Source organism: Uloborus diversus, chromosome 9, assembly GCF_026930045.1.
Source record: "Uloborus diversus isolate 005 chromosome 9, Udiv.v.3.1, whole genome shotgun sequence".
Classification (NCBI taxonomy): Eukaryota; Metazoa; Arthropoda; class Arachnida; order Araneae; family Uloboridae; genus Uloborus; species Uloborus diversus.
In genome coordinates, this window is record NC_072739.1 from 26,991,833 (window position 1) to 27,011,709 (window position 19,877).

Sequence of the window (19,877 nt, forward strand, 5' to 3'; positions counted from 1 at the left end):
CAGATTTATTAAAATTGGCTGCTTTATTGAGTCGGCCGTTTTATGGAATCAAAACTGCTTAGAACAAACATGATTCATATAAGCGGCGGCCACTGTACTTGGTGTTTAGAATAAGCAGTAAATGAAATTTTGAACTAAAAAATATTCTTTACAAATTCTCACGCCCGAGTTCTTAAGTCATTCAATTTTGACGCAGGTTCTGGTAGATTAACATGCATGAAGTCAATAGTAGCGAAGAAATGGCATAACACGTGTTTCGTAGCTACAGCTGATTGCTATTTTCAGTGTAGAGCACCATGTGTAGAGGCTGGTAATTTTACATAAAGCTTCACATTTACGTATAAAATCAAGGAATATGTATGTCGACGAAAAACGCCTTTCTGCCCAAAGTTTTGAAGTCAATCCATAGATACCAATTTATTTTACTTTGTAGCTAAACTAAAATTGAAAATTTTGACGTGTATTCTAATTTTCAATGAACTTTTTAGAACCTTTCATACATTCACTAAATAACATTTTCCACCTCTTTTCGTATACGGAACGATTAGAAACGTGTTTTGCATCGGACTCGGCTTCAAAATCAAAGGAACTTGGAAATTTATTCCCAAAGCATGATTTGCTCCCGAGTTAATGGAATTTTCCCGAGCTCGAAACACCCATTATGGGCGATCTGAAAAATGTTCGACAACCACTCTCCCAAATTCCTTATCACATTAATACATCCAAAAAAGCACTTTAAATAATACTAATAAAAGAAAAAAAAACTGGGAGAACTATGTGGTAAATCGAACACTCAATATTTCATCGGGATGGACAGCTTAAATGTCCCAGGCCGGATAAAAAGTGGCGCGAAGGGGTCTCTCCCGATGAGTTCCATTTTCGAATTCGTGGCGATCTCTCGTGCGACCGAGTTGCGGCGATGGCGTCCCCTAGCGATGAGTCGGAGCGGAAATGGAAGAGGGCTTTCTCCCAGATCCGAGGCAGCCAGTTGCTCGGGAGTGTCGACCAAGAAACCATGGCCGGAGAAAAGAGATGGCTTCCCCTCGAGTCCAATCCCGAAGTAAGACTTCCTTTCTCCTCACCATTCGAAGCCCTCCACACGCAAAATTTCTGCGCGTTTCGCCGCATTTCTAGGAGTCAAACGACGACCTGTTGATGAAAATTCAGACAGACGTGTGATTTTTCAGTATTTTTTGAGAGAGTGAAAAATTTAATTCTGAGGGGGGGGGTGATAATTGATTTAAAAAAAGGTACTATATCGCACTTCGGCAAAAAAGTGACACAATTCAGAAAAAAAAAAAAGAATCCGAGAAAATCAAGGTCTTACGCAATAGTGGATTTTTGTGATTTTGTCTGAAATATTGAAATATGCGTTAAAACATTATGATATGATTTTTGCTGGTTAGTTTTTCTTGTCTAAATTGATAATGCATACTTAAAGTTCGAAAATTCAATGCTGTTTAAGTTATGGTTGTATCGTTTTTACGCCATAAATCATCAGGTGTAAGACCTAACTTTGTACGAGTTTTGTGGCAAAAAAGAGCATTAAATTTAGATTTTAGATCTGTAGCTAGTACATTTTTCTCAAATTTTGAGTTGTCACTTTCCGTGCCGGGGTGCAATATCTAAAATGATTTGATTAAACTTTCGGTCCCCCGATCTCCCTAGAGCAGCGGCCGGCAACTCGACCGGACCGCATTAAGTCAAAAAACCGGACCGACAAAAATGTTTTGAAAGTATGAGATTATTCCATATTAAACCAACAAATGGGCCTTGCGCCCCCTTCGTCGGCCCTTTCGTCGTCCTTCCTGGTGAAAAAATTGCTTAAACTTTAGAAAAGATGAAAAATGCGCTAGTCAAAAGCCCGTTGACTTACCAAAATCGGTCTGTGAGTTAGCTGATGAAAATGTGAAATTGCTATTTTTTTTTTAAGTGCAGAAGATGTGTGCTTTTAAAAAAAATTTATTTATTTATTTATGAAAAACTATTTTTTGTAAATATCTATATATATAAAAATGAATGTTTGTCTGTATGTCATCCATGAACTCAAAAACTACCCGGCAGATTTGGCTGAAACTTTCACCGTTTGTTATTTTTGGTACTGGGAATGTTTATAGACCAGTTCGAAAAAAATCCGATCGATAGTTCCTTTTTTATTCCAATTTAAGTCACAATCCATTGGATAAATACGAATAAAATTATCGGCTGCAGAAATTAATTCGCGTGAAAGATCTCATTGATAAGAAGTTGGCTGTTGCCATTTTTCTTGAGTTTGAAGAAATAAATTCTTTCTTTATTGTTTTATGGCTTTTCATGCAACGGGGGAATTTTAAACTTTTCCTATTTGATATTTTTAGCGATTGATTGATCTTGCAAACTGCGTGAGTACAAAACTTGAGTATAGTCACGGCTTCACTTGATACGTGTTTCGATAAGACGCGTATCGAGTGAAGCCTTGGTATAGTAAGCTAATCGGGACTTTTAGACATGCGATTTAGACACGTGTCACATGAATTTTGAAACAAAAAAAAAAAGCGAACGATATGTGCCATTTTGAGTCGAGAGTGAAGAATTTGTATAGATTGTGTGTATTTTTGACATTCAATATTTACAATATTGTGCGTATTTTTGACATTCCGAACGCATTTGCTGTGCAGTTTTTTTTTTTTTTTTGGTAGCATCGTATACCATCGGCGCGACTTGGCGACATCTTATAAATCATTGTCATGAAAATCAGTATTATGATGTATTTTTTTTGTTGGCGTAGCAACGCGCGTCGGGTACAGCTAGTAGTTAATAAAAATTCAAAGCTATTTGGTGTGTAAAATTATATTTTGTAAATATATTTCAATGAGCTTTGGTTTAGATAGTATTTTATGAAGTATTTATCCAGTCGACTTAGCCTTTTGTAAATAGTGTGCTAAAGTTATTATTGCATTACTTTAAAGGCTTATATTTCTTTTACTTCTGAAAATAACTGGGGAAAAATCGTCAAGCTGAAACAAGACGTTACGAAATAATTAAGAGTGATCTAGATAAAAATGTTAACTAACAAGTGACTAAAATTTAAAAAAAAAAAAACTGGGTCGCAAATGTAGAATCAAGAGGGAAAATTGCAATTGATTTCTAATAGTATAAGGCTTTTAAAAGGATTTTCAAGTATTTTCTTTGTTAACAAATGGAAACTGGCAACAGATAAAAATTGTAAATCATTGCTTTTAATTTCCTTGTCGGCCAACAAAGAATATGGTCACTAATCGCTGAATAAAGGGTTAGCCATATTAAAAATTTGCTTTAAAAAGCATAATAATTCGAATTCTATGTAACATTGAGGATCCAAACACATTCTATTAGACGCGGAAAAAAATACTCTTTATTTTCGTACTAAATTTTAAAATTTTTAAATGTATTTTCACTGCAAACGTCACGAAAAAGTTTGGAATAGAATAAGAATAAAATCGAAATTTCGAAAAATCGCTTCGACGTGCACACCCCCATGCTACAAACTAATCTTGTGCCAAATTTCATGGAAATCGACTGAACGGTCTAGACGCTATGCGCGTCACATAGATCCAGACAGAGAGACTTTCAGCTTTAGTAAAGAAAATCAGTGTCAAGTATTTTATTTGTTATTAAATAAAAACTGTCAACAGATAAAAAATTTTAAATCATTGCGTTTTATTTCCTTGTCGGCCAACAATGAATTCGGTTATCAATCGCGTGAATAAAGGCTTAGCCGTTATTAAAATCTGCTTTTAAAAAACGTTATAAATCAAATTCTATGAAACCTGGAAGTTCCAAACACATTCTATCAGACGCGGAAAAAAACCTGTTTATTTTGGTATTATTTTTTTAAAAAAATAACTATGTTTTCACTGCAAAAATGACGAAAAATCTTTCAGGGGTTTTTAAATAATATCGTTAATGTCATCCGAAGACGCAACCTAGCTAAGAACACTCTCGATCAACTCTCCTTTAGAACAATTTTTTTTTCTCCGAAATCGGTCCATCCGTTTAGGCGCTAGAGTGCCACAGACAGACACACAGATACGTCTTACTTATAACCCCCTTCCTTTGTGTGTCGGGGGTTAAAAAAGGAAAAGGGACAAAAGTTATGAGAATAACGCATAGATGACTCTGCCAATAGGCTGTCTCCCCTGACAACATTTTGCCCTGGTGCCTATAAAACAGAAAAAATATCAATCTTCTGGCCTTCATCTTTACAAACACAAACATAACGGCAACTAATGAAATAATGAATATTAAACTAAACAGATGACTTCTTCTTTGGAGAGGCAAAAAATTCATATACCGTACATTACACCCATATAAGTTTCTTCAACAGAAAAATAACATGTTTACGTAATGTACATGTGACTACGGTAAGGGTAAGGTGAAGTAGGACACTTTGTAACAAGAAGGGAGGGGGGGGGGTTCAAAATGTGACGGGAAAATGTGTCTTCATTTATGGATAAACCCTTATAATATTTACACTTTCTGGTGAAATTTTGGATTTTTTTTTTCGCGTGTGGGGGACCAACATCAAATTTGCGAAGGAATTTTTTTTTCGACCTTCCGGCATCGTACACTGCAGGAAATAAGCTGTAAACTTCACGAAATCTTCCTACAATCAGTTATTCGATGTACTATTCAGGGGTGTTAGTGATCCGCAAATTTTGAGTTGGCAACACATTCTAAAACTGAAAAAAGGTTTGAAAAAAAAAAAAGACTTATCAGTGATTTTTGTATGCGTATTTGAAGAGTTTTTACCCGGGGATGGGGGAGGGGAGTGTCGAGTTACCGAAAATTTCACACTATCTTCAGAACATTTTACTTCAGTCCACTATCACCGCTGGTACTTATGTAAAAAATATCATGTATATTCAGAGATAAAAAGATCTTTTGAAAACGCCCATTTTCATAAATTTGTTTGCAAAACAGCGTTTTCTTCGAAGCTATACCATTTTTTAGAAAACTCAACAGCATACAAGAGAAATACAGTAGACCCTCGTTTTACGCGGGGGTTACGTTCAACGGAAATGCCGCGTAAATTGAAACCTAATAGTAGTGTTGAAAAAGAGGTTAGGTTCCGTATAGATAAAAAAAAATACTTCGTTCTAATGATGACTAATTGTATAATAAGTTTAATGTGTACTTATATCGATTTTTATGCACAACATGCGTAAAGAAAACAAACTAATTTCGCGTTCTGTTTGTAAAGAAGAGCTGGCTATGATAGTCTTTTGGTAGTCATTAAGAATTTTTCTCTTTAATTCTTTGCAGAACATTAACCCATCCATGCGTCATTTCCATGGTAGAATCTTCCTTCACTAAAAAATCAGAAAAATCATTTCTATTGAGTAGGAATGGCTCAAAATTTTCAATGTGTGAACGTTTTTGGTTGTGTGTCACCGAAGTCAGTATCCTCGTTGGTTTTGGCCTCCTTTGTCACTCCTAAAAGCTCTTCTTCCTGTGAGTTCTGAACTGCGTGAGTTTAATAACTTTAATTCTGGAAAGAGCTCTGGAACCTGGAACCTATCGCATAAAATGTCTCCAGGGGAGCAAGTTAAGTTATTAGCACGCTAAAATGCAGTTTGTTACGTGTATTATATAGGAGTTTGGATTTTGAAAGAGAGGAAAATGTTATCTGTTTGCATTGCCGCATCCGCGTAAAATAAACCCGCTTAAAACGAGGGTCTACTGTATTACACTGAAATATATTTAAAACACTGAACATTAGTTAAAATATGAGCATTTAAATTAATTAAAGTTTTACTGAGCGTGAGCAAAAGATAGCAATTTAAAACCTTCCCAATTCCGTATGCAGAAATATCATGAAAATTAGTAAAACATTCTAGCTAACGTTTCCTGACTTAGTACTTTTAAAAAATTAATAAATAAATAGCATACAATAAGTAATCGTTTGGCCCAGTATAGCCCTTAAGAGAGGAGGGCTCTTACTCCATAAAAATCAAAAACCAACAACCAACTAGCTCAGAGTCTGAGAACAAATAACGAAACGTACTTTACACTCCCTTAATTATCTCGATTTCCCTATAAAATAATTTTACTTTAGCAATGAAATTAGCTTTTTATTTAAAACGCCACGGGGAAAAAAAAAAAAAAAAAACTTTACGCTGACTGATTAGGCTCACGTCGAAGACATATTTCTTAAAATATGTCGCTGAATGTGTTATTTTCAAGCTTCTCCAATCATGAGTCATTTCAGAAGAATGAAATTTACAAACTTTTGCACCAATACAAACAATATTTTTTAGCTTTCTCAAAACCAGTTTTATGGGTCACTGAATTCCTGGAAGTGGTATTCAATAAACTTTTCTCTGAACTTAGTTTCTGACAAAATTCCCAGAGTCATCTCTCCTGGAGCGTAACGCATTGGAAAATTTAACAAAACATATTTTTTTTTACTCCATTTATCTTGACGTTGTTCCTGCATTTTCCTTCTTCTCTTAAGGCTGCAAAAATGTCTACTTTACGCAGTTGCTTGAACGCAATTTCTTTGAAAAGCAAAACAACTGTGTTGAAGAGGAAACGAACTGTTTTATTTTACTAGTTTATTTTGTGGAGTTTTATTTTTTATATACAAGTTGGTTATAATTTGAACTTCTCCAATTAGAACTACACGGATCTCGTTCTAGTTAACGTATGTGTTTGAAATTTGATAAATATCATTCATAAGTAACCCTATCCAAGTGTGAAGCACCGATTTGAATAAAACTCTTTGCACATCGATAGAACGCTTAAAAATATTAAACCCGTGCCTTTTTTTTTTTATCGGAAACAAAAACCTCTAATGGGGTGAAATTTACCCCTAAGTATTTGATAATTGGGAATTAAAGGTAAAATATATGCTTTTATTAGTTTAAATTTTTAATTACAAAAAATCAAATATTGATTGAAAATTTGAAAAACCTAAACAAAGGAAAGTTGACGTGGTTCAGGATTTTTCTGAAAATACTATTAATAGTAGTAAACCATCCTTCGCGATAAGATTGCTAGTGGTGATTTGTCCCTATAAATACTACTTTCAGAAAAATCATGAAGCACGTCAACTTCAGTTTAATTTTTTCAAATTTTCAATTATTATTCGAATTCTTGTAATTAAAATTTGAAATAAATGAATATACTGTACACTCCAATATCCCAATTGTCCAATATTTAGGGTTAAATTTCTCCTCTTTAAAAAGGTTTGTTTCCGATAAAAAGAAAATTTAAAAAAAAAACAAAAAATTAATTTGAATTTTGACATCTTGAATTCAAATTATGTTTTTCGCAATCACGAGTGTGTGTGTTTGTGTGTGAGGGGTATGTGTGTTTGTGTGTAGGGGGTATGTGTATGTAGGCATGTGTGTTTGCGTCTGTGTGCTGGCATAAGTGTGTGGGTAGTTGTGTATATGAATGTGTGTGTGTAGGCATATGTGTTTGTGTCTGTGTGCAGGCATAAATGTGTGGGTAGTTGTGTGTAGGTGTATGTGTGCAGGCATAAATGTGTGGGTAGTTGTGTGTTTGTGTGTGTGTGTGTGCAGTTGTGTATGTAGGCGCGTGTGTGTAAGACATGGATGCAACCTGGAGACGGCTTTCGCTATAGGAGCAGCATCGTGAGGAGCGCGTTGACGGTGATGGTGCGGAGGGTGGCGGTGGGAAAATAAAATGATAGGACGTCAAAACAGTCAATTTATTGTTCTCACTTGACTGTTTTGATGTGCTATCATTTTATTTTCCCGCCAGTACCCTCTACAGCATCACCGTCGACCGGCTCCTCACGATGCTGCTCCTCTTGCGAAAACCGTCTCCAGGTTGCTTCAATATCCTACACTTACACGCATGCATACGCGCACGTACGCACACATACATGCGCCTACACACAAACACGTACACACACTCATACACACACGCATACATACAGACACATACACACACAACTACCCACACACTCATGCCTGCACACAGACCTAAACACACATGCCTACACGCAAACACACATACCCCCTACACACATACTCCCCCCCCACACACACAAACACACACACGCCTACATACACACACACACACACACACACACACACACTCGTGATTGCGAAAAACATAATTTGAATTCAAGAGGTCAAAATTCAATTTTTTTTTTTTTTTTTTTTTTTCAAAATTAAAATAAACAGTATTAATTTAGATTAGAACATCAACCAGTAAATAAAAGGTCGTAAATGTTTTGCTTGTTATTTGAGATCAAACACATCAGTTAAAAAGTAGCGTATTGCCCAAAGCGATTTTCTCCTGTGCTGTTTTTAAGTGATGTGCCATATGAAGCAAGGGAAAAAGAGCAAGGAGAAATAAAATACCAGGGCTGGTGGGCTTACTCGAAGGGAAACTGTCCAACTCGGACAATTTTAAGACCTCTAACTCGGACTCCTTTTCCCAAAATCACTCCAACTCAGACTCCGCAGCCCTCTAAAATACTATCTCCAATGTTTCCTGTAAAAACATATTTTTGCCTAGTTTTTTTTTTTTTTTTTTCCCCTTCGTGGTGGAAAAACGGCTCTCGTATTAACTAACCGAAATGAAAATTTTATTTTAGAATTTTAATTTTTTAGCGTTAAAAAAGTTGTACCTTAAGATTAAGCAAATCATTTGGTGCTCTAAGTGTTCTAGTTACTGAGATATAAGCAAAAGCAGGCCTCAGATTCTTCCGTGACAAACATGTCAAAAATAATAAAAGTGCTTAAAAAGTGTGCTCACTCTCGTTGTATTAATATATTAAGATTTATAACAAAATTGCTAGTGAAATTAAAAGAATCTGATTTTCCGCACGTGAAAGGCCTTGTTCTTAAATAGGGATTCATGAATTATTTAAACAAACTAAAATAGATTCAACTTTCAATGCTTTCCCACAAGTGCAACACAACTTAACTACATGTCAGAAAAGAGCGCGCAGCCAACGGAGGGTTAAACGAGGTTTATCTTTGTGTAAGGATAAAGTTCCTCGGAAAACAGGGAGTTCTTACTTTTAACTATCAAACAAAACTACAGTTTAATTTCGTAAAAATTTAAACAAAGTAGCAATCAATAGGACATAGCAAAACATGTTTTTATCGCGTAAATGATTAGCCCTTGTGTCACCGTTACCAAAATATGAGATCTGAAAGTCTACCGAGAAGTCGCCAAATTTATCAAGTTTCAGTGAGTAAATGGAAGACATCTTTCATATGCTTAGCAGATGGATGTCCTGCCACATGCAGACTGCGAAAAGACGCGTGGTATCTTCAACTTCTCGCGTAATCTCTAAGTTTGGCCCTTTTCATAAAATTTCGGCTGACTTTCAAGACCTTACATCTCGTTAACGGGGGCACGAGAACAAATAATTTTTGCGTTAAAAAATGTCTTACTATGCTTTTTCGATTATTACCTATTGAAAAACTTTTCATTATACTTTTTGTAACTTTTTTCTTTAAATAAACGTTCCAGGAAACCACACGATAGTGTAATATTGGGGAAAAAAAAAGTAGCTATCGAAAGAGCATCGCAAAACATATTTCTGGACGCATATATTATTTTGCCCTCGTGAAAAGTAATCAAAACATGAGGTCTTGAAATCTGTCGAAGTGTTAAGAAATGTCGCCAAATTTAGCAAGTTTCAGTGAGTAATGGAAGATATATTTTCACAGGATTTGTAGATGTATGCAGATGGTGAAATTGCGTGATCAATTTCTCGCCAAGTCTTTAAATTTGTCAATTTCTTTATTTCTGCAGATTTTAATACCTTACATCTCGATAACGGGGGCATGAGAGCAAATAATTTTTGCGTTAAAAAATGTCTTACTATGCTCCTTTGATTACTACCTATTCAAAAACTTTCCATTATCACTGTTCGTGACTTTATTCTTTAGATAAACTTACCAGTAAACGACAAGATAGTATAATAAGGGGAAAAATTAAATAGCAATCAAAAGACCACTGTAGAAGATGTTTTTTTCCGGATACATTACTTGCCCTCGTGTCCCCGTTACTGAAATATGAGGTCTTAAAGCCTATCGAAATGTTCAGAAATATCGCCAAATTTAGCGAATCTTAGTGAGTAATGGAAAACATCTTTGCACAGGATTTGAGGATGGATGCAGACGGTGAAATTGCGTGATCAATTTAAGTCTTTAAATTTGGTGATTTTTCTTAAAATTTCGATTGACTTTTAGATCATGCATCTCGATAAGGGAAACGAGGGCAAATTGTTTTTGCGTCAAAAAATGTCTCGATGCGCTTTTTTTATTGCTATCTATTTTATCGTTTTTCACTATTGCACTATATTCGTTTAGTTCCCTGGTTAAAACTTTTTTAGGGTTGGGATTTCGAATTTAGATTTCTTACTGCTGTGTTTGCGAAAATGGTTCATTAAACCTCGCTCTAATTTGCATTACGGCTCATTGAGAATGAGTGATCAATCCCAGTTTAATAACACGAAAACTTCCTCAAAACAGGCAGTTTGACTGGTAGGTTGAGAAAGAGCTCAAATTAGGACGTGGAATAGTTTTGGAAAAGAAAAACGATATCTTTATTGGTAAAAATTGATTACTTTGTGTAATAGCTTATATGAGTTAGTGAGAAACAAAAGGGTTTAAGTGGACATTTTCAAGTTTTCAGTAAAACGCTTTTAAGGATAAGGTCCTAGGTAGGCTTTCATTGAAAATTTTCCCTAAATCCTGCTTTATAAGAGCACCTTACCAGGGCTACTAGTACTAAGGCCCCTGTATATACGAGCCGACGCATCAGCTTAAGTTCATCCATTTTGGATCGGAGCGCATGTTTGAGTGGTTGTCTTTTATGGCGAGTTATTCGCTACTCCAGAGCTCGAATACGCTGCCTTGCGGTATTAAACAATACTAAAGAAAAAGGTAAAACATTCCATTCCACGTGTTTTCTTTGAGGTAAATTACAGGCTTCAAGCAATTTGTGGTGTAATGTAATTTCAAAAGAATAGAAAAGAAAGCTTCCCACAAGAGGGATGAAAAATTACTGCCGTTCACGAAGCGTAGATGCAATTTATGAGTTATGGCATTTGTTTGTTTTACCTTTTTCATCCGCCATTAGACAGTGGCTGCAGCGCCCCCTATATTTTATTGGAGTTATGATCACGTTTGGTGAATTTTCACTGCGAGCAATTGTTAGCTGCACGTGAAATGTTTATTAAATAAAGTATTTGCCCCAAAACATAAAAAGCAAATATTCTGAATACAATTCCATTTTCACCGACGGGTCAAAAACAAGCGATCACATCGGCTTTGCTACAATAATTAATAATCAAGTTACCGCAGAAAAATTAAACCCATCTTGCTCAGTATTTACCTCAGAAATAAAAGCTATATTTAAATCTCTCCAATCAATAGCCCAATCTAATAAAAAAAATGGATAGTATACACTGACTCCAAGAGTTCATTGGAAGCCATCGCTCACTGCAATAAAAATAGCCACCCCATAGTCAATCAGTCATATCATCTATACAAAAATCTTATCCAAAATAATTTTCACGTACTCTTTTGTTGGATCCCTGGTCACGTGGGCATTGCCGGCAATGAAGCAGCCGATTTGGCTGCCAGAGCTGCATGTATCCAAACCGATGACAGTGTCCCTTTCGAGGATATTAAAAAAGCCATTTGTGAATGTCTTAACGCACATTGGCAGCAGAACTGGAATCTTGAAACGCAAAACAAATTACATTCGATCCAGTCCTCGACTGCAGGTTTCAAATCAATGCAGCTTACCAGGAGAGAACAAGTTCTATTAGCGCGACTACGCACTGGTCATACCAGATTCACCCACAAGTACCTCTTATGTCGTGAACCAGTTCCAACTTGCATTACATGTAATGTAAATTAGACAGTGTTACACATTTTAAGTAACTGCCCTAAATTTAATCAAATTCGTTTTAAGTATTTTAATAATTTTAATCCATCTTTGAAGGAGTTGCTGGGGGACCCACCTCATCGCAATTTGTACTCCTTCCTCCAGGAGATAGGTTTCTCCTTTTTAATTTAGTGTTCGTCTTACCATTTTGTGTTATCGTCTCTTCCTTTTCTTGTTAAGCAAGTCTATTGTCAACCTATTGTTTTATCCGTTTAAATGCTTTTAATATTTACATGTTCTTCACTACTTATTTTAAAGTTGTGAAGTTTTATACCTTTTACCTCAAAACAAGAGTATTTTTACAAAGTCATGACTTTATATAACTAATATTAAATAAAGAAAACGTTTGGCGCAGTATAGCCCTCAAGGGCTCTTGTGCCATTAAAATTAATTAAACCAACCAACCAATGGTAGTGAGCTGTTTTCCCATCGGAGAACAGAAGCATCGGTTACTATATCATTAAACTTTCAAGCGTCATACTAATGAAAACTGTTAAAGAACACTGCATTTTGTACCGGTATAAGCACGTCGTATAAACAGTTTTAACAAATTTTGAATGGGTATTCAGGGTTCGTACGCTCCGGGAGAACCTGGACTTGTCAGGGAAAATGACATAGTTAAAAATGTCAGGAAAAGTCGGGAAATTTTTTAATTTTGCCCCCCAAAAAAAATTTTCCCCAGGGAGTTTTGTACAACAGATCTAATCTTTGTTTTTGTCGATATTTCCTGAAAAAAAAATTTAACTTTTCATGAAAAATGAAGTTGGCTATAAAAAAGTGGCGACGCTCAAAAACTTCCGCAGTCGCCGTTTTTGCCCCTCAACGATTCCCAAGAAAAAAATCCCTCAAATGAACAGAAATTATGCACTAACTCAACAGGGCGAAAGACAATTTACTGGTTCGGAAGCACAAGCCTGAAATGGGAAAGTCAATCGTAGAAATCGTTTCTTAATCGGCAAACCAAACACAAAGCAAAATTGGATGTTTTCTTTAACTGCAAACCAATGAAATCAACGCAAAATGTGCTGCAAATTGCTTTTTTTTTTCTAATTTCTAAATGTGTAATTTTCTTCAAAAATAAAAAATTTTGTTCTTAAAACTTAATCTTCATTGCCTTGGACGCAAATGTGCTGAAACCTTTTCAACTGAACGGGGTGGTTTCCTTCAGTCAAAAGTACTACTTTTAGTCATTGAAATGGATAGAATGAGCAAAAAAAATAACATGGACGCAGAAAATACTTTCATTTTCCCAACGGTTTTTTTTAATTAATTTTTTTAAATGTCCGATTTTTTAAACAAGGCGTGGTCATTATGACGTCACAAATGATGCACTTCGCCGCATCTTTCTACTACGTTTCCACGTTATGATAAGCAAGCAGCGAATTAAAATTGCGCTCTACGCTTGCTATCAACCATTTCGTTGCCGATGCACGTGAGTAAAGATGCGAATTAAATATTTTGTTCTGTGAATGGCAACATTGAATGGCATTTCATCATTTGTGATGTCACACGAGAGAAGTGTAAACATTGAAAGCGCATGGATTTAAGTAATTTTTTAAAAATATTAAACTTAAACAAATTATTTAAAAAAATGGTCAGATCCTATGTTTTTAAACATGCTCTTTCAGAAAAAAATACTTTTAAAATTTTGGAAACGACTCCATTGTAGTTTCAGGAAGATTTATTATTTTTAAATTGTTTTCATGCTACAAATTCAAAAATTATTTAATTTTTGACTTAGCCGCCTTATTGGTCATTCCCAAGATGGAAGTACACAATGTTTCTTAAATGCCTAGGTTTCCGAAAATGGCATTGGATGTTTATTGCAGTGCAAACTATTTAAATCAACGCAAAATGTGCTTTTTTTTTTAACTGTAGATAATTCATAATTATTTTCTGAAAAAATGCAAAATTGTATCTTCAAAACATTTTCTTATTCTAATGAACTTAGAAACTTATGCGCTAAAACTCTATTTTGTCTAAACTGTAGTTTTTTAAGGATTATTAATTATTTATAAATACTTTTCTGCTACAAATACAGAAATCTACTTATGATCTTAAAATCTTTATTTAGTCGCTATATTTGATCATTTGCAAAATAGAAGTATATGTAAATTTCCAAAAACAGAATTGAATGTTTATCTCTATGTAAGCTATTGAAAGTAATCTAAAATGTGCAATAAATTAGGAATTTTTAAAAATTATTTTCTTTGAAAAGAATGAGTTTAATGTAAGCAACTTTTAATATGCGAAAGAAAAAAAAAACTGATGATTATTAGCATTGGCCTATGATCGGCGGATATTGATTTTTGTTATTATGCATAATATGGTGTGCCGATCGATGCAAAAAGTTAATCATATTTATACTGAAAAATAGTTTTGTATTTTGCTCAATATGTTTTGTGTTATTTACTAATAAGAAAACAAATAGAAGTATCGTTAATCAAAAGGGTATGTTGAAAGATTGCTTTTCAATTGCAGCAGAACTCTAATATTACGCATGACACGTAGCATCAAAGAAACACTAAAATAAGTTGCAAGTACTTTGTTTTCAACATTAGTAAACAAATGAAAAAAATTTTGGACAAAATGTAGAAAAAAAAACTAAATTTTGAGTGAAAAAAGAACAAATTTCCATTTTTTTTTAATCTAAGGGGGGGGGGGGTTCAGTTTTTTCGCATTGGCTACTTTCAACAATTTTAATTATTTTTAAAATATTGTAATTTAAACTTAATTTTGAATGAAACGAGTAACCTGGAATTTTCTATAGAAAAAAACAACTTGGAAAAGTCGGGGAATTTTTTTGAACCACAAGTTTAAGAACCCTGATATTTAGCAAATCCATGCTCAAATGAAGTTTTTAAACGGGGTTTTCATTCGAGCCTAGCTTTGCAGAATATACTTAAGTAAAAAAAGTCTGCGCTTCGTATCTCGGTGAATATGAACGTACTAATGTTAAATGTTTTGTATTCGAATTGTTTTTTCATGCTGGTGATTCCTCTAAATGCAAGATAGAGGATTTAGGGACCATATAAAAAGTTATACTTTGTATATTTCATATTCTTTCTTTTTTCCACATAACGCATAGAAGTCTGTTTTTGTTACTGTATGATACTTAAAGAATTAGCGTTCAAATAATCAGTTGCATTAATAAAGGGCCAAAACTTCCGTCCTTCAAATACAGTGAAACCTGTGTAAGTTGACCACTCGCGGTGCAGTACTTTGGCGGTCAACTTAGACAGGTGGTCAACTTATAAAGGGCGGTAATAATTTATTTTATTTTACTTTTTTTTTTTTTTGGTCATTTCTTGCACCATGTATTCATTTTTTGAGGAATTCACCCTTACTCTTTCTGTTCAACTCACTTTCATTGTTTAACATTATTGAAAGTGAAACAATAATTAAAAATACTATTCAAATAATTTTGTTAGTTTTTCCTGGTTCTTAACTATATTAGACACTTTAGTTTTAGAAATTCCATAAATGCCAGCTAATATTCTCTGGCTTTTTCCATTTTCAGTTAATTTTAATATTTCATACTTTTTATTAATCTCAAGTTCAGCTAACTTTCTTTTTGAAGCTTTTTTATGTAAAACTTATAGCACAGAGAGCAACAAGCTCGACTCTCCCAGTTCATAAAGTCAAAATCAAAATATCCTGTCTCTTATCCCTTGCACCAGAAACATGTAACTTTACTTATTAGCAAGCCCAGATCTGCGTACCCGCAGTGCGATAGGCCCGCGTCCTTAAAGGGGCTAACGGTCCTAGAAATTGAAGAAAAAAATAGAAAAAAAACTAGCACTAAGACTTATTTACTTTACTAATAGACACTGCTGGTCACTAGGGAGAGGCCCTACATATTTTGTTGCAGGGGAATCAAAATGTACAAGATCTCTTTTTAGTACAATTCCTGTTTTGTCACAACATATTGCAACTGAAAGGAAAGACTGAACTTTTCTACTGACACCTATTTTCATTGAACAGAGTACAAAAAGCTATCTCAAATAGAACAACAAATGAAAAACAAGTTTGGAGAATAAAGAGCAGCATTAAGCTTTATGCTGCTGTTTAGTTAGTAAAATACTGTTCTGTCATCAAAGTATTAAAAACATTCTTGGAAAGCTATGAAAAAAAATAAATAAATAAATAAATAATAAAATAAAATAATTTGCTGAAGAAAGTAAAAAAAAAAAAATAAATAAATAAATAAACCAAGTGGTCAACTTACGAAGGGTTTTTTACAGTAGTTCAAACCAAATTTGATTAACATTAGTGGTCAAGATAGACAGGTGGTCAAGATAGAGAGGTGGTCAAGTTACAGAGGTTTTCCTGCATTATTTGAGATAGGACTAATTCCGTTCCTGACAAAAGCGGTCAACATAGACAGGTGGTCAACTTACAAGGGTGGTCAACTTTACAGGTTTTACTGTACCAGCTTTCTTTCTTTTTTTGATCAAATTGTTTACAGATTAAAAGATCATATTTTTTATGTTTTATCTACAATTATCAATAACCTCATTTGTTTTCAAAAAGGGACTTGCCCGCTTGCAAAGTAAGCTACTCATGTGTACAATTCAGTTTAGTACATCTGAATACCTTTGCTTTATGTAACATACCAGTGAAGATGTGAAAAAAAGTTAATATATTGCTTTGATGATTCACCGCGAGTTTCATGTACACTGTATGTATAAAAAGATACTTTTACTGTGCGACGTATATGTACTGCATGAAAACCCAAGCCCCGGTTTTATTGATATTTCTTGATGTGTGAAAAACTAAGTTGAAAATTAATTCTGAAGAAAAAAGTTTTATATGTAGCTGCAAAATCATGACGCATTTTCAGCTTGCATGGATGATCGTAATTTTGCCCTTCATTATCATAAAAATTAACACACCAACGAACACACGTGTATTTTTTCAACGCTGATCTAATTTTTCTTCATTTATTTGACACTGATGAATTTTTCATCTACTTTGTTCTGTAGACCGCATAAACTCGCCTTCTTTAACCATGACTGAAACACTTTTTTTTTTAAAAACATACAAGAGCTGTTGGAAAAGTATCCGAGCTTTTGTGGGTGTGCGTGTGTGAAACCCTGATGTATATTAGGGTTGGGGTATCAAAAAAAAATATCAAAATGATTAGTTAATAAAAAGTTGCTCCTACGGACCCACATATACCACAAAATGAAAAATTCAAATCAGAAATATTTAGGTAAGCCGCACAAGACCTAAAATTTAATTTTCTGCAAAAAAAATCCTTTATTTTCTATATTTTTTGAATTAACGAAATTTTTGAAAACAAATTCAGGTTGACTATTGTAAATTGCATACTCTGATTAGGATGGAACCTTCCAAAGCTGCATTAACTTCTGAAAGATGTCTTGGCTATGTATTGCTCCAAGTAGGGGAATGTAGGGCAAAGTGAACTAGTTAAGGTAACTGAACTTTTTCAAAGTGAACTAATTGAAAATTACAGTACATAAGGAAAGAACAGTGTATTTTATAATAGAGCTTACGTTGAAACATTTTTTAATTTTGGCAGTAAAATTGGCCTTAAAAAAAAGCGAAAATTTCTCACTTTTTTTATGGAGGAAAAGTGAAAAATGAAATATTTTTCGAATTAAATAATTTCTATTCGATTGTGAACATTATTTTTGAACAAATTAATGAGCGAATAAAATGTTAAGTGAATTAATAAATAAAGGAATGTAAATAAATTAGTTAATAAATGAACATGTAATTGGGTCATTTTCCCTAAGCGTCGCAATTTATGGCAAGGAATGGAATTCACTGTGGCAGGGAAATGACACTTAGAGGAAATAATGCATTTTACTGACGGTATTATAATTTCTGTGGGAAAAGGAAACACAATTTTTATGAAATTAAAAAAGATCCAATGTTGTTATGTGTAAAAAGTAGTTATTGTGCTCATTTGTTTCCCTTGCATGAGAATTTAGCAGTTAAGAGAAAATGACCCAAGTGATTTAGTAAAGGATTGAATTAGTGAACGAAATGAACTATAGTAGACCTTTGTTTTACGCGGTATAAGATTTGACATCTTTATTTTATTTTACGCGGATAAGTTTCGGTTTTACGCGGATGCGTCAATGCAGACAGATAAGATTTTCCCCTCTTTAAAAATCCAAATTCCCAGAGATTGTAGATTACGCGTAATCAACTGCATTTTGGCGTGCTAATAACCAAGCTTGGCCCCCTGGAGACATTTTATGCGATTGGTTCCAGAGCTCTTTCCAGAAGTAAATTGATTAAACTCACACAGTTCAGAGCTCACTGGAAGAAGAGCTTTTAGGAGTGACAAAGAAGGCCAAAACCAACCAGGATACCGACTTCGGTGACGCACAACCAAAAACGTTCACATTGAACATTTTGAGCCATTCCTAGACAATAGAAATAATCTTTCTGATTTGTTAGTGACGGAAGATTCTGTCATAGAAATGACGCAAGTGATCATGGATGCGTTAGTGCTCTGCAAAGAATTACAGAGAAAAAGTCTCAATGACTGACAAAAGACTATCATAGCCAGCTCCTCTTTATAAACAGAACACGAAATTAGTTTATGTCTTGCATAAAATATATGTTGTTGTATTATGTTTTGTATAAAAGTCGATATAAGTGCCATAAACTTATTATACAATTAGTCATCATCAGAATGAAGTTTTTTTTTTTTTTTTTTTTTTTTTTTTATTTACGGATCATTCCACGTCAAAACGCCTAAATTAAATGTCGGCCGTGCCGTCATGTCTTTGATTTTTTTCCATTACTTTTTTACGAATAGATATCTATGAGAAAAACCCCTTTTTTTTTCAGATTTTTTGAATGAAAATTACGTTTTGGAGGATTTTTTCAAAAATTCGATTTTTGATCATTTTTCGGAGTCACCGTTTCGGCATGAATTCAGAAAATCTCTCTAATTTCTTTATTTTTCAACCAATTAAGCTGAATTTGGTATTAACTTCAAGCTAATATTTTTCTCTTTCAGTGTGATCGACAGAAAGTAGTAGATGAACAGTTGGGTGTTGCCACTCTTTTATCCGAAGTCAGTTTTTATGTTTTTTCAATTGGGAGATTAAATAAGTTATATCTTCGTAGTATCTACTACGATCTGCATCGAACTTTTTTTGTAGCATATTTAAATCATTCTCTTGCTATGTATAAAAAAGTAGAAGAGTTTTTTGAAATAAAAAAATAAAATTTGTTTTGCAGATAATACAAGTTTTCTATTACTTTAAATCCCTTTTAAGCTTAAAAGAGGTCAAAAACTTTTCAGAGCAATTAATACAGGACTCTCAAAGGATTTGTATCAATAGTTAATCGCTAAAATTTGTTTACTTTTGAAAAGAATTTTGCAGAAATCTCAGTTTCAGACTTCGCAAAAATAAATTAATTAATTTAAAAAAAAAAAACACTTTTGATGGAAAGTGTACTAAATATTAAGAATAATAGTTTGAAGAATAATATAAAAATATTTTAAATGGAATTATTTTGCTTTTTTCTTACATTAAAGAATGGAAACTAACAAAAATTACTGTTGAAAACCTTTCTTAGCATAATCTTGTTTGTATTACGTTACACCTGACAATGCACACTTACAGTAAGTTCTCCACAACTCTAGATTTCTCTGAAGAAGATTTTTTTGGCTGATTGAAGTATATTTTAAAACCTCTTTGAAACTTATTGATAGAAATTCTGACTTTTCATCTTCTGATACAAAGGAAATAGTAAATTAAAAAATAAAAAAAAAAAAATGCCGTCCGCACAAGCATGCCTTTCATTTCACATTTTATAATCGACGAAAGCTATGTGTCGATTAACTTTCAAAGCGAAAGAAGAATGATGCGTATTGCATGAGTATTGTAAGAGCGGAAGATCATTGTCAGGTGTTACGTAATCCAAACAAATTTAGGCTATGAAAACTTTTCAATAGTAATTATTCTAATTTTTCC

The 19,877-nt window shown here is 33.9% G+C and overlaps 1 protein-coding gene across 2 annotated transcripts in view; it reads left to right on the top strand.

Moving 5' to 3' along the window:
- The first annotated feature begins 878 nt into the window (after positions 1-878).
- LOC129229605 (ubiquitin carboxyl-terminal hydrolase isozyme L3-like) overlaps positions 879-19,877 on the top strand; it is a 100,924-nt gene continuing 81,925 nt past the window's right edge. For both annotated transcript variants that reach the window (XM_054863945.1, XM_054863946.1), the window contains exon 1: positions 879-1,060. In XM_054863945.1, coding sequence (XP_054719920.1) covers positions 920-1,060 — 141 coding nt within the window. In that variant the 5' untranslated portion in view covers positions 879-919. The remainder of the gene's footprint in view (positions 1,061-19,877) is intronic.